Raw genomic sequence first — 12,426 nt, forward strand, 5'->3', positions numbered from 1 at the left:
ACCCGCCTGGATATATTGAAGCTTCTGAGGTTTGGGAAGGGAGGTCAACCATCTGGTTATGACGTGAATAGTCCCCAGTAGCTTCAGGAAAGTGATAAGCCATTCCCAATGCCTCTTATGCTGTGCCAAGGCCTTCTCGGCCTCCAATATAAGCCAGGTTAGTCACACAGCGTGATACATGCCCCACCCAAACGAGTCCTGTCGTTGCTGTTGGGCTGAATTTGATATAGTCGTTCGACTTTCAGAGGGCTCTAGAAAAGTTTAACTGACCAGCTCACGTCTCATTGCCTTCAAGGGCTGCCATCGCAGCAATAGCACTTGACCTTGCGAGAAAGTTTCACAGTAGCCTGGTTCAGGAAGCATCTCATGTTCTACCATGTCATCACCCATGGCAATCCAAGCTCCTATGAGGCTCCAGATGGGGTGGGGCTCATTTACCTTACCTGTTAATGCAATATGGAAACAATGAGGCATTTGAATCTAGGGACAAAAACCAACAATATTGTTTCAGTTACTCCTCCAAGGCCCATACAGAGAACCGGTGCGTTGTCTATCTTTCGAGATCTTAGATTTTGGAAAATAACACAATCGAAAGGAGAAATAGGAGCGAACAATAGTGATTTAGAGCAGCTAACAGGAAAACTACGCCATAGTCAATGGGCAAAAAAATATATATATAGGTATTACTGCACACATGCCCGATACATAAAGAGAGAAGACATTCTTTTCCACTTAACAAAATAGCTACAGCGCCAGGAATTCAACCAGTTGCCGCTTCTTTGCGACAAGTTGTTCTTGTCATTGGTATTATTCAGTACTAACTGAAGAAGACTACCGAGTCTCGTAAACAGAAAAAAAAAATCGCTTCGCTGTCTCCTCTGGAACTTTCTCCTGCACTAATGTCTCTCCAAGCCCGAGGGCCTGGATAAGCAGCACAAGGCGATTTTTTAACTTCACAAGCCATATTATTTTCAAAGGTGGGATGTTCCTCAACACGAAAAAGATTAATTAGGGCATTGCGGCGTAACTTTCTATTCTGAATCTCTCGGATATATGACTCGGGAGATTTTAGATTATTGAAGATAATCGGCTCTGCTTCCTCTTACTAACCACAGTAAAAATATATTAAACTAACTCTAATGCAAGAATCTTGAAACTATTAGGCTTTACTTACAACTTGTTCCGCCGAAAGGCGCTCGATAGGTATGGATCCTAGATTTTCTGAATCAGAATGTTTTCTTCTCTGTAACGTATATACAGTAGATTTGATCAACAGTGCTTGAGGAGAGAGGAATGCGGTCAATACACATACCATTGGAGGAGACATCTCTAACCATGGCTCTTAGGCTGCCCCGGGCTATGGCCCTAAACTCCTGCAACTATATCTTGAGGGGTTATCTGAAGCTCATCTCCACGAAAATCATGATCTTACTGATGTTTTATCTAAATTACCTTAAGCGCTAAAACTCATTGTAGGACTTATTTCCGCGTACCTGCCGGATCATCCAGCTGACCAGTCCAATCAGAACCGCCAGCCGGAATCCCCAGCCAACACAACACTATATAAAGTAAATATCAATTTAGCTACCAGCCTCGGAGTGTACCGTGTTACATACCTCTTGCTCCGGATAAAGATTCTCGATCTTGAGATCTCTCAGCTTTTTGGGAGAGGGGGCCAGGGAGGGGCTTCGCCCCCAAACATTAGCATTAATTCAGCCATACCTAGACAGAAAAGGAGGAAACCAAAGGTCATACATTGAAGGACATTGTACGAATCCCCCCAAAGAATAATAGGTCGGCGATAAGCAGCCCAATATGCTGTGACTTGTTCATTAATCCTATGCCAACGTGCAGTGATCGGTGTGGAGCCCAGGACAACTTACTATCACTCCTTTTAGAAGGCCCACCAGACGACATGCATAGACCATAAACCACCATTTAGGAGATGGCCGGAGGCGCGCGACGCCATCCATAAGGATGACAGAAATTACCGAGCGTTGACATGTCCCAGTGGATGAGATTTGAGGTGGAAGATAATGATAGGGACGGTGGTGGAGAGGATACGATAGGAACGCTATGACTCTGGGCTGTATTAACTTACGTTCTACAATATGGTCTTCATCTCTTCACGTACTCATTGAAGTAGATTGGGAATATCAGAACTATTGAATCGTACACAGTCAGTGCATACGTAGCAATCCATTGAAGGCAGATAGAATTGACATGGTTGGCCATAGGAAAGAGCAAAACGAGGAAAGTAGCGCAATAGAGAGAGGTGAGCTAAGACAAGCCTTAAAATAGAAGCATAAGAAGAAATTTTTATTGCCATGGCAAATGATCAGGAGAAGCCTCCGCTTTAATACCGAGTAGCTAGAAGCACGCGTCTGTAAACCTAAGGGTAGCGGCCACGTATATTCGTCTCCGTTTCGCTGTTCAAGCGGGTTCCCATTTGCCCTACTGGGAAGATGCCCGTCAGGATGAGATATATCGGGCATGGAGACAAGATACTAGTATTCTTGCTACTACATCAATAGTGGGATTCGCGAAGAAACCAAGGGCAGAGGGAGGAAGACAGAGAGGCTAAGAGAAGAGAGTTGCCTTAACTATCATATAGAAACACCAAAATACTACATATCATAATTAGGCAGAGGCCACTTCTCATCCTCACGAATAACCCACTGGCTCAGGATATCTAATCTAAGAAAAGCAGCTACCGATAAGACAAGGTGCAGAAGGGCAATCCCCCATTGTGACGATGGTGTGTAGTCCCAGAAGGTTGAGCCTTTGGTGATCCCCTTTTGAACCTGGGTCATAAAGGGTCGATATGTATCATCGTAGGCCTTCAGCGCGAGGGGAAGACTCTCTTTCGAACCCTTGTTCGCTTGGTGCGACTTATTTATCTCGCCCGCGAGGACGTATGCACCTACCAAACCAGAAGTCGTTCCCATCCCGGTGGTCGCCGAGGGGCAATACGCAGCATCCCCCACCAGGGCTACTCGGTGACTAAACCAAGCGTCCATTCTGACAACTCCTAAACGTTCGCAGTAGAAATCATCCGCGGCTTCGAGTTCCTTGAGAATCCGGTCCGTCTGCCACCCTGCACCACGGAAGATCTCTGCCAGGCACTCCTTCTCCTCGGCGATATTCCCGCGAGCATTATTCAGTCGATCCGACTCGGTCTTGCAGGCAAGGTACACCTGAATTGCATGGGGACTATGCCGCCGCGTGAAGATAAAGCGCCTTCCGGGAGCAATATAGATTGCCGCATTGTATTCCTCGCCAGGCTCGATCGGACGGGGCGTGGTAAAATAGCCGATATGGACTCCCAATGGGTGGTTGGGGTCGGGCTCAGCTCCCAGAATTATATTCCTCGTCCGTGACCATTGGCCATCGGCGCCGACTAACAGATCAAATTGATCTCGCTTGCCATCGGAAAAGGACACCTCGACGTGATCGTCCCGCTGCGTGAAGTCCTCGATCAACGTTCCAAAGATGAAGGTTGTGCGGTCCTTGGTGGCATCGTATAACAGTCGGCAGAGGTCCCCTCGCATGATCTCATAGTCGGTGGTGAAGCTTTGCATACCTAAGCCGGATCGATTGGCGGAGAAATATGCCTTCCGTTTGCCGGCGCGGTCGACAATTTCCATGCCTTGTTCGTGAATGGCTTTAGCTCGATAATCATGCATCAGACCCATACGCTGCAGGACAGTGATCCCTGGTTCTCGCAGGTCTACCTGGAGCCCGGTGGCACGTAAAGTCGAGTGTCTTTCGACGACCGTAACGTTGTGGCCCATCTTCGAAAGCCAGAAGGCCAAGGCATTGCCGGCAATGCCCGCGCCGCAGATGAGAACCTTTAATTGGGGCATGATCGACGCACTGTGGCGATGAGTTTATTGCTGTATTGCGATGATTGTTCGTGCATGGTGGTCAGAAGGCTGATTTATATGAGCTCCGTATGCATTGCTATGTATCTTTGTTGCTCGGCGCTCTGACAAAAGAGGAAATCACCGTGGTTACCTCCGAGGGTAAAGTCCGAAGGTTTGTTGGCACCATGAGAATCCACGTCAAGCCGACAGTTGATCACCTATAAATAGAATCTTTCGCTTGGCCGCAGGAGTATCAGTAAAAAGACAACAAGGTGGCCTGACAGGCCCAATCAGTCCAATCTTGGATTTGATGGCGCATTACCCAATCGTGGTGGACAGGCAAACAGGACAAACATCGTCCCCTTTGAGCTTAGCGTTGCGTGGACCCATATCTCCAACGGCATTGTTGGTGTCTATGTTGAAAGGGAGCGATTAAATTAGAAAAGAGAAATATATAGTCTGTATTTGAAGATAAACATAAATTCGTCACCGAGGATGGGTGCTGTAAATGCTTCCGAGTACACCTAGTGTCGGGTCGTTGGTGCATTAATCACTCAACTTCAAAGATATATTTTGGTGATGAAGAGTACGCACACTATATCAGAGATCATGCCACAACTACAAAAGGTGCCTGGGTTTATACAATAGTGGATTTAGCATACAATGCAGAAGTTGCTTAGAAAAATGTTCATTTAAACTTTCTGGTAAGGAAAGGAGGACCCAAAAAAAAAAAAAAAAAAAAGAGGAACTTGAAGAAAGGCCTATCTGGTATCCTGGACATGGTCAAGTGCGGCAATTATTCATGCCTCAGGCTGCAATGAGAGCCGTGACTCATGTGGAAGAATCTGAGTCATGATACGATTGTATTAAATTGATGACAAAGTGTGGTGAGTGGTCTAGAATGTATTTGACGACAAGTATCTCTTAGTGTTTACTAGTAGTCACTAGATATTCGTAATCTACTTTATTCTAAATGGTCGGGCAAGGGATTCGGTCGGGAAAAGCCGTCCCGCAAGCGTCACGTTCTTGGCACGAATCAAAGTCAGGAACTAAACCTAATCAGCTCAGGTAATAGGATCATGTAAAACCTTGCGAAAGCCACTGATACACAAGTCCATGCAGGCCAAGAGGTGCTTGATATTCGCTGATGTTCTGCACAACCCTGTCATAAGGCGAAGGAAGAATACGCTCGACTACTCGGTATAGAATAATAATTACGGCACAACCGAATTGTAGAAGCACTTTGTACTTTGTAGGTGAATTATTGTCGTAGAGACCCGAAATAAGTTTGACCCGGCGATCTCTGACAGAAATTTCTGCACGTTTTCCGTCAGGAACCGCTAAGAAATCCGGATACCACTCGGTTTCCCGATCATCCATTATTGGCCAGTGGGCTACACGGAGTCGTTTAACGCACCTTCATGGTCCAATGAAATCGACTTATTACTGTCACGACGCAAGCGGAAGGTAATCCGGATACAACAATACACCACTTGTAATCTATGACAAAATACCCCAGATGGAGAAAATTTATGAATGGTTACATTTCATTCTTCACGGCATTTGAGACCTTCTGATGGTACGGGCTACGTCCGGTATTTCCCTCTCTTTCTTCTTAAATATAGGCTCTGAACAGCTCATCTCACCATGAGCTATCCGAGGGAAATTTCCGACGCCAATCCGGACTATGGCAGTGATGGGCGGAAGATGGACTCGCCCAATGCGTGGCCCCCAGATAGCAAGGCGCTCCCCGACGCAATAGATGACGGGGAGCAGCAGATCATCGAGGCTGGTGAGGCGAAATATCATCGCTTGGGGTGGAAACGTCTGACCATCATGCTGATTGTGGAGGCAATTGGTCTCGGGGCCCTGTCAATTCCCTCCGCCTTTGCAACCTTGGGCATGGTGGCTGGTGTGATCTGCTGCGTGGGAATTGGTTTAATCGCCATCTATACTTCCTATGTCATTGGCCAGGTGAAACTTGCCTTTCCCGCCGTCCGACACTACGGCGATGCCGGTGGTTTATTAATGGGCCGCGTGGGCAATGAACTGTTCACCACAATGCTGGTTCTGCAGCTGGTCTTCCTCACCGGTTCCAATTGTTTAACCGGCACCATTGCATTTCGCCATTTGGCCCAAAATGAACATGTCTGCTCGGTGGTGTTTGGCGCGGTCTCGGCCATTATCCTCTTACTCCTCTCTATCCCGTCGTCTTTTGCCGATATGGCCTTCCTAGGCTACATTGACTTTGTATCGATCGTAGCTGCCATTGGCATCACAATTATCGCGACAGGTATCAAAGGCACTGAGGCAGGGCTGTCTACGGTCGACTGGTCGGCACTTCCCCAAGGCAATCCAAGCTTCTCGGATGGATTTATTGCTATTAGCAATATCGTGTTTGCGTACACCTTTGCCAGCTGCTTGTTTTCTTTCATGGATGAAATGCATACCCCGAAGGATTTTACTAAATCAGTGTGGACGCTTGGCATCCTTCAGATCGTGATTTATACAATCACGGGAGCGACGATTTACGCCTTTGTGGGCCACAAAGTTGATTCTCCTGCCTTGCTCTCGGCTGGTTCAATAGTGAGCAAGGTTGCCTTTGGGATCGCCCTACCGGTTATTTTTATCTCCGGAGCGATTTGCACGATTGTGGCGGGACGTTTAATCCATGGTCGCATCTACGAAAAAAGTGTCACCCGCTATGTGAACACCACCAAGGGCTGGATTACTTGGCTGGCTTTGATCACCGTTCTCACAATTCTCGCCTGGATTATTGCAGAGGCAATCCCTTTCTTCGATGACCTGTTGTCTATAATCTCCGCGCTTTTTACTTCTGGATTTTCGTTTTATCTTCCTCCTATTATGTGGTTTGTCCTTATCCGCAAAGGCAGCTGGTATTCCAAGGAAAACCTTTTTCTCAGCATTGTGAATTTCTTGGTCTTTATTTTTGGCCTGGTTGTGTTGGTTGGAGGACTTTATTCAAGTATTCAGGACATAGTAAGTGGCCTCGATCCTGCTCGACGGATGGGTGCTAACCATGGCCATTTAGAGAAACAATTACCGCATTGGCAACGTCCGTGGGGCATTTAGTTGTGGAGCAGTCTAGGGTCTTTTGCTCTTGTATCATCTCGATATACCCAACGTTCGCATTAGCCCTTTTTCTATGGACATCGCGTGTCATCTGTTCGTTGAGGGAGTGTGCTTCCTTCAACATATCCTCAATGGATAACCGAGCAGTGAGCCAAGAAACACCGCGGGAAAAGAACATGTACATACATACACGACATGAACAGCATATAGTTACAGCTTGATTTCTGTGTCAAAATTAGAGTCCTCAACCGGGCTCGGCGAGCCACCGTTTGCAGGTTAAGTTGGGTGAACTTTCGGCAAGCCGAACCCGGGTCGAGCTCGGGCAATAGGCGAGCTATCTCGCTCGATCGTTTCAGTCGGCAATTTCAGATCGGCCACCTGGACTCCAACCAGAGGCCAGGGTAGTACCCACCGTAGTGCACTTTGCGAAAACTCAGAAGGAGTTGGGACAACATCACAAGGGTGTGTGGCTCCAAGAGATATGTTGGTACGGGCAGGGGGAAAAGCCCAGCTCTTTTGGCGCAAGGGGGCTAACCGTGCAGGAGTCAAAACCTTTAACCACTCGCTAAGCACGCACACGCACTGTATCACTGGCTCGAACGTTCTGCAATAGCATGCCCTTTTCGATGACGTCTCACTGCGCAATGCATGCGAACCGTCATACCCAAAGCATCTACCTTTCAGCTAGGCTTACCAAGCCACGGAAGGCTTCCGTGATTTCATCAGTCTACTAGCATTTTTCATCCCCAGATTGAACGGCACCTAGGGGCTTTTTCTACCACAATTGGATTGGTGCATTTAGTTTTGCATTCGCCGGAACGCCGTAGTCTAGCCGCCGGTACCGTCAATATGTATATGCAGCAAACCCCCATTATGGAAAGAAATTCAAAAGCAGGCCCGGTAGATAACTGTGGTAGCGACTTAAACAAGCTTCAGAGTGGTTATATGCAATCATCTAACGATAGCTGTGATGAATACTATGCATCTGATATTGATAACATGATCTCCTCCACTATGTACTGGGGAGATAATCTTTTCTCCGAGTGGTAAAGCAAGGACACGCAAGATTCGCTACGTTTGTTTGAAGGAACTCATTCAACGAACTCGCGAGAATATTTAGTGAGTTTGACCTATCAAGCTACCGGCCTACCACTCTCGCGCGAGCCGTTCCTTCAATCCCTTCACATGCCATACACCCCCTTTCCCCACAATCCGCAGTTCATGCTCTCCAAACGCCAGACTCACGGCGACATTATCCCCTCCACCGACGCGGATAGTCCCCAATGTGTCGCCCGTCCGAGGGTCGAGCACGTCCACTCCATCTCCAGCTCCGCAGAAGATGTATCCATGCCGCGAGACCCGAACCCCATCGTAGAAATATGAGGTGGGGCTGTTGAAGAACCTCTGATTGTACAGGACGGAGCCGGAGTCGGAGACATCAAACGCCCACAGCTGCCGCATTCCATAGGTATCTGTCCGTTTCGGAAAGTACTTGGAGACCCCGGTCTCCGGAATGTAGACCCTACTTCCATCAGGTGAGATGGCGACGCCGTTTGTATTCCCGCTAGTAGTATATGCTACCTTGGTGTGAAGGGTAGACCTATCTACGAAATAAACGGAAGGGTTTGTTGGGGGTGAGAACTCTACAATCTCTCGGCCCTGTTAAGCGGGTCAATTAGTGGAGCATTTTATTATTAGAGCACGGGGTAGAACATACCCAACCTGACTTTGAATCCGTCAGCCAGAAATTCCCCTCCCGGTCGATCTCTAGATCGTTGAACCCAGCAAACGGTTGCACCAAGTAGTTATTGAGTAGTGTCTTCTTTTCCATGCTGACAGGATCGATCATGGCTAGCTCTCCGGTCTGCAGATCACTGTATCCATCCGTTACCACGTGGATGGAGCCATTATAGTAGACGCATCCGTGGACATTGTATGTGGGAGGGTTGGTGGTGATCTTGTGTAAGGTATTGGTCTCGACATCCAGGAGATACAGGTGTGAATGTATGCCATCGTCGCCTCCCGGTGGACCCCATTCCACGAAGAAAAGTTGGTTCGTTGCTGGGATGTAACATGGAGCCTCGTGGATCTGATAGGATAACTTTTGAACATGCTCAACGGTTGCGGTTGGGCTAATGATATCAAAGAATCTCTCATGGTAGGCCATAAAGTCGGTGTCGTTTAAGCGGGATAGACTAGACGTGTTAGTCATATGTCGCTAGGGTTTACGGTTCCCGCCACTCATACGTTGTGCTCAGGCCTTCATCGGATATGTCGGAGGTTGCCCACGGAGCCTCGAAGGCTGTCCGGTTGAAACTGCCGGGGAGACTACCCAGAGCGGCCAATGAGACACACGCCCACTTGGCAATGGCGCTTTTCAGGAGCGGCGGAAGCGGGTTGAGGTATGTCTCCATGCTGCAAGTGAGGCCTCTGGGGTACCAGGCATACCCCGTGGGAAGGGAGCAGCTCCATCTAGAATAAATACACTCAGAGATTAACATGTATATGGCTTGGTCTAGACTATCCGGGGAAGATGACCGGCATGTTCCTGACCTTAGATGGCTGCTTGATATGACTCGCGTCCCCATACATAAGCCCAACTTAGGGTTAACAGCCTTGGGATTCTTCCGCGGAGTTACCCCGTGGGAAAGTTATGCTTGTCCTTTACTCGTCTGAACTGAAAGCGTGGTCCCCGCGGAGCCCTCACTACATTTACGATTCAACTTATGTGTGTTGAGGGGAACAATGAAAATTGGATAAGGGGAGATACATCATCCAAATTCTTCGCTCCCTACCAATTATAGAGCGCCTTGGGTGTCTCTACCATCAGGTTATGCTATCATTCTCCAATAGCCATGACTAGAGTCGTTCTAGCCAGGTGGGGTCATCCACCACAAGGAACGGGGTTTCTCTTATCTCCTCCTCGTTCGTTCGGACCTTCATCCCTGCTGTGTGGGGCTTGAGTGACAGTTACGTTAGCCGAGGGGTCAACTCTCAGGGTGGAACACGTACCAATCGCTCCGCTAGAGAACCTGGAAGTGATCTGAGACTCCGGTAGGAAGGCCCTTCGTTGCTGATCCGATAACATGCACTGAGCATGACATACAACAGGCACTGGCGAACCAGCTCGATGATATCCTCGAACCTCACCTGACGGGCCACATCACCATCACACTCTGGGGACAGCATACTTGGGCCCTTGAGTAAGGCGAAGTGATCGGTGATTAGGAGAATTCCCGCTGACATGGTCTCCTACTCGTTGACCGGCTTCGACTCCCAGAACTCTGGATGTGTCTGGGTGAAGGTCAAGCTCCATCCACCATGGACAGTGCTACCCAATGACAAACGCATGATCACGCAGAGAGACCCTTCTGTACCTCGACATCGTGCATGGCATTGTACCTATACATATTGACACGAATGCTGCGGATGCCAGCGTTGTGCATATCTCGCAGCGCTTCGGGGGTGACTGTGTCGGGATCGAGGACACCAATCCCCTTCGTTGAGGACTGGCCGAGCACCTTCACGAAGATTTTGAGGAATTCCACGTTAGCTCCATACGATAGACCATGGATCAACACCGAGTTGGTGATACCCAGACTCTTCTTGAAGCGGATGTATTGCTCAATAGTCGCGGGAGGTGGAGTCAAATGTGCGTCGGAAGCATAGGCGAACTGCGCGGCTAGAGTATACGAGGCTTGCTAGCAAGACTTAGTCGTTGGTATTTGTTTCAGGAATCTCACGATCGAAATTATGGTGATGAGCGACCCAACAGGCGTTCGGGAACAGCTTCGACACCGCGTCACTTTGATTAGCAATGATCAGAGCGAAAATATAAGCGCTCAGGGTAAGAGTGAGCCAGACAAGGATATTGTTTATCACTGTGCTCAAACCATTTAGTATGTTTTGTTCGTCGGTGAGGAGGTCTCCGCAAGATTGGGTGACTCCAGGGACTTAAATCAGATCCACCCGCTGAACTCCGACGGAATATCAAACAATACGAATGTCTGGAGCACTGCAAATGTGTTCTGCATATCTGATATAACATTTCTATTGCAGTCAATTGAGAGATACCACCGTAGCCCATATGTGGTAAGGAAGCTGCTTCTAAAATCGAAAAACTTGAACCACTTTTCTCCGGCATCCACTGCTAGCGTGCCATCCTCCTTAACTCCCACTCTTCGACGATTTGTACTCCATGAGCTTCCGACTACCTCGACTTGACCTCCTCATCATCAGTAATGGGAATGGGAATCTTTCCATTGCGCATTGACTTCCTGACCTTGATAATAAGCCGAGTCCTACACAGCCCCTCAGAAGGGCGTACGGTGCCATCCTTCTGCTCAAAAATCCAATTGACAACCGGAGAACCGCGGCGGCGCACAAAGACGCAGAAGCCCGCCGAGACAATTCACGGGACGCGAAGCTCCTGTCTTGCTCTTCCCTGCAGAATCAGGGAGGTGATATCATGCTCTCCAACATAGCCGCCGCATTCAACGCCGTCGATGGTGAGAAAGTTTATACCGAGTTTGACAGCTGATTGGGCGTGATGGAGGGTGGTGCACGACGATGTTGGCCTGTTTCAGTTGTTTGGTCACCTTTATAGGATTGTTGCCGGCTGTCTCGACAACCTTAACTTCTTCGTCGATGATCGTCTGCACCTAGGCGCCGTAATCGGGTGGGACGAGAGTTGGGAGTAGGGTGATATTGACGTCAAACGGCTTTTTCGTTGGAGTACGACACTCACGGATCTCCTTTCCAAGCTCGGTACGCGAAGGTTGAGTAAGAGCAGTAATCTACGGATGTCATATGTTAGTTGTCTTCTTTATTCGTTTATGGTTAGCTGGGGACTACCGACCATTCCAAGGCCCCCGGCGTTGCTCACAGCGGCAGCAAGCTCGGCATACCCTACCCAGTGCATGTCGTCTTGGACTACAGGGACTAAGGAAGAAGAAGAAGAAGATGTCAATAGAGCTTTCGCAAGGAAGGGATATGTGGATAGCAGGTAAATATTTACTGGTGATCCCCAGTCTTCTGGCTAACTCCGAATTGAATGGCACCTTCCCTCGCGGCTGGTAGTTTGGAGACAACTTACAAAGAAAGACAAGGAGTCCCTCTGGTTATGGACCTTAGAAGTAGCCTGTCTTTAAAGACTTACGGAAGTATAATTCAGAGAGCAAAGATAAGTTGATGTCCGACTTGCTCGGCCGAATGCATCACTAATTCGATAATTCACACCAGCCCGCACCACTTAGACAAGAAACCGAGCTACAGAGCTTCAAGTATGTGCATTTAATCTGCTATATTCACCGACTGCATGCTTGTACAGATATAGTTCCGGAGCCTTGCCCACTTTCACCAAGATAGCATGCCGAGGCAGTTTCATACATTCCAGTTTGAATAATCAATATAAGACCACTCAATGGATCTATGCTGTCTAGAGCATCACTGCTCTTACATTCTAGAC

The 12,426-nt window shown here is 48.3% G+C and overlaps 4 protein-coding genes across 4 annotated transcripts; 1 reads left to right on the forward strand and 3 right to left on the reverse strand.

Moving 5' to 3' along the window:
* Positions 1–2,164: 2,164 nt before the first annotated feature.
* Positions 2,165–4,586, reverse strand: BDW43DRAFT_274523 (uncharacterized protein). The gene is made up of 2 exons (XM_032041735.1): positions 4,189–4,586; positions 2,165–4,097 (listed from the first exon to the last, which is right to left on the reverse strand). The coding sequence occupies exon 2, from the start codon at positions 3,864–3,866 to the stop codon at positions 2,628–2,630; it is 1,239 nt and encodes a 412-aa protein (XP_031901026.1). The 5' UTR covers positions 3,867–4,097; positions 4,189–4,586; the 3' UTR covers positions 2,165–2,627.
* A 730-nt stretch (positions 4,587–5,316) lies between these two features.
* Positions 5,317–7,337, forward strand: BDW43DRAFT_65080 (transmembrane amino acid transporter protein-domain-containing protein). Its single transcript, XM_032050339.1, has 2 exons — positions 5,317–6,866; positions 6,919–7,337. Exons 1-2 carry the CDS (start codon positions 5,514–5,516, stop codon positions 6,973–6,975), a joined length of 1,410 nt encoding a protein of 469 aa, XP_031901027.1. The 5' UTR covers positions 5,317–5,513; the 3' UTR covers positions 6,976–7,337.
* Positions 7,338–8,020: 683 nt separating this feature from the next.
* BDW43DRAFT_319020 (SMP-30/gluconolactonase/LRE family protein) lies at positions 8,021–9,373 on the reverse strand (the record flags this gene model as incomplete). The annotated part of the gene is made up of 3 exons (XM_032048811.1): positions 8,021–8,618; positions 8,677–9,154; positions 9,207–9,373. The coding sequence occupies 3 exons, from the start codon at positions 9,371–9,373 to the stop codon at positions 8,106–8,108; spliced, it is 1,158 nt and encodes a 385-aa protein (XP_031901028.1). The 3' UTR covers positions 8,021–8,105.
* A 445-nt stretch (positions 9,374–9,818) lies between these two features.
* On the reverse strand, positions 9,819–12,251 carry BDW43DRAFT_299852 (amidohydrolase 2; the record flags this gene model as incomplete). Its single annotated transcript, XM_032044793.1, has 5 exons — positions 9,819–9,917; positions 9,972–10,211; positions 10,337–10,641; positions 10,703–10,764; positions 12,232–12,251. The coding sequence occupies 5 exons, from the start codon at positions 12,249–12,251 to the stop codon at positions 9,819–9,821; spliced, it is 726 nt and encodes a 241-aa protein (XP_031901029.1).
* Between the last annotated feature and the right edge of the window lie 175 nt (positions 12,252–12,426).

The sequence above is a fragment of the Aspergillus alliaceus genome (genome assembly GCF_009176365.1).
Source record: "Aspergillus alliaceus strain CBS 536.65 unplaced genomic scaffold BDW43scaffold_18, whole genome shotgun sequence".
NCBI lineage: Eukaryota > Fungi > Ascomycota > Eurotiomycetes > Eurotiales > Aspergillaceae > Aspergillus > Aspergillus alliaceus.

Bases quoted from the DNA above. Each gene is read 5' to 3' on its own strand.
- BDW43DRAFT_274523 (XM_032041735.1), bottom strand. From the start codon at position 3,866: ATGCCCCAATTAAAGGTTCTCATCTGCGGCGCGGGCATTGCCGGCAAT.
- BDW43DRAFT_65080 (XM_032050339.1), top strand. From the start codon at position 5,514: ATGAGCTATCCGAGGGAAATTTCCGACGCCAATCCGGACTATGGCAGT. The intron at 6,867-6,918 runs GTAAGTGGCCTC...ATGGCCATTTAG, and splicing joins ATTCAAGTATTCAGGACATA to AGAAACAATTACCGCATTGG.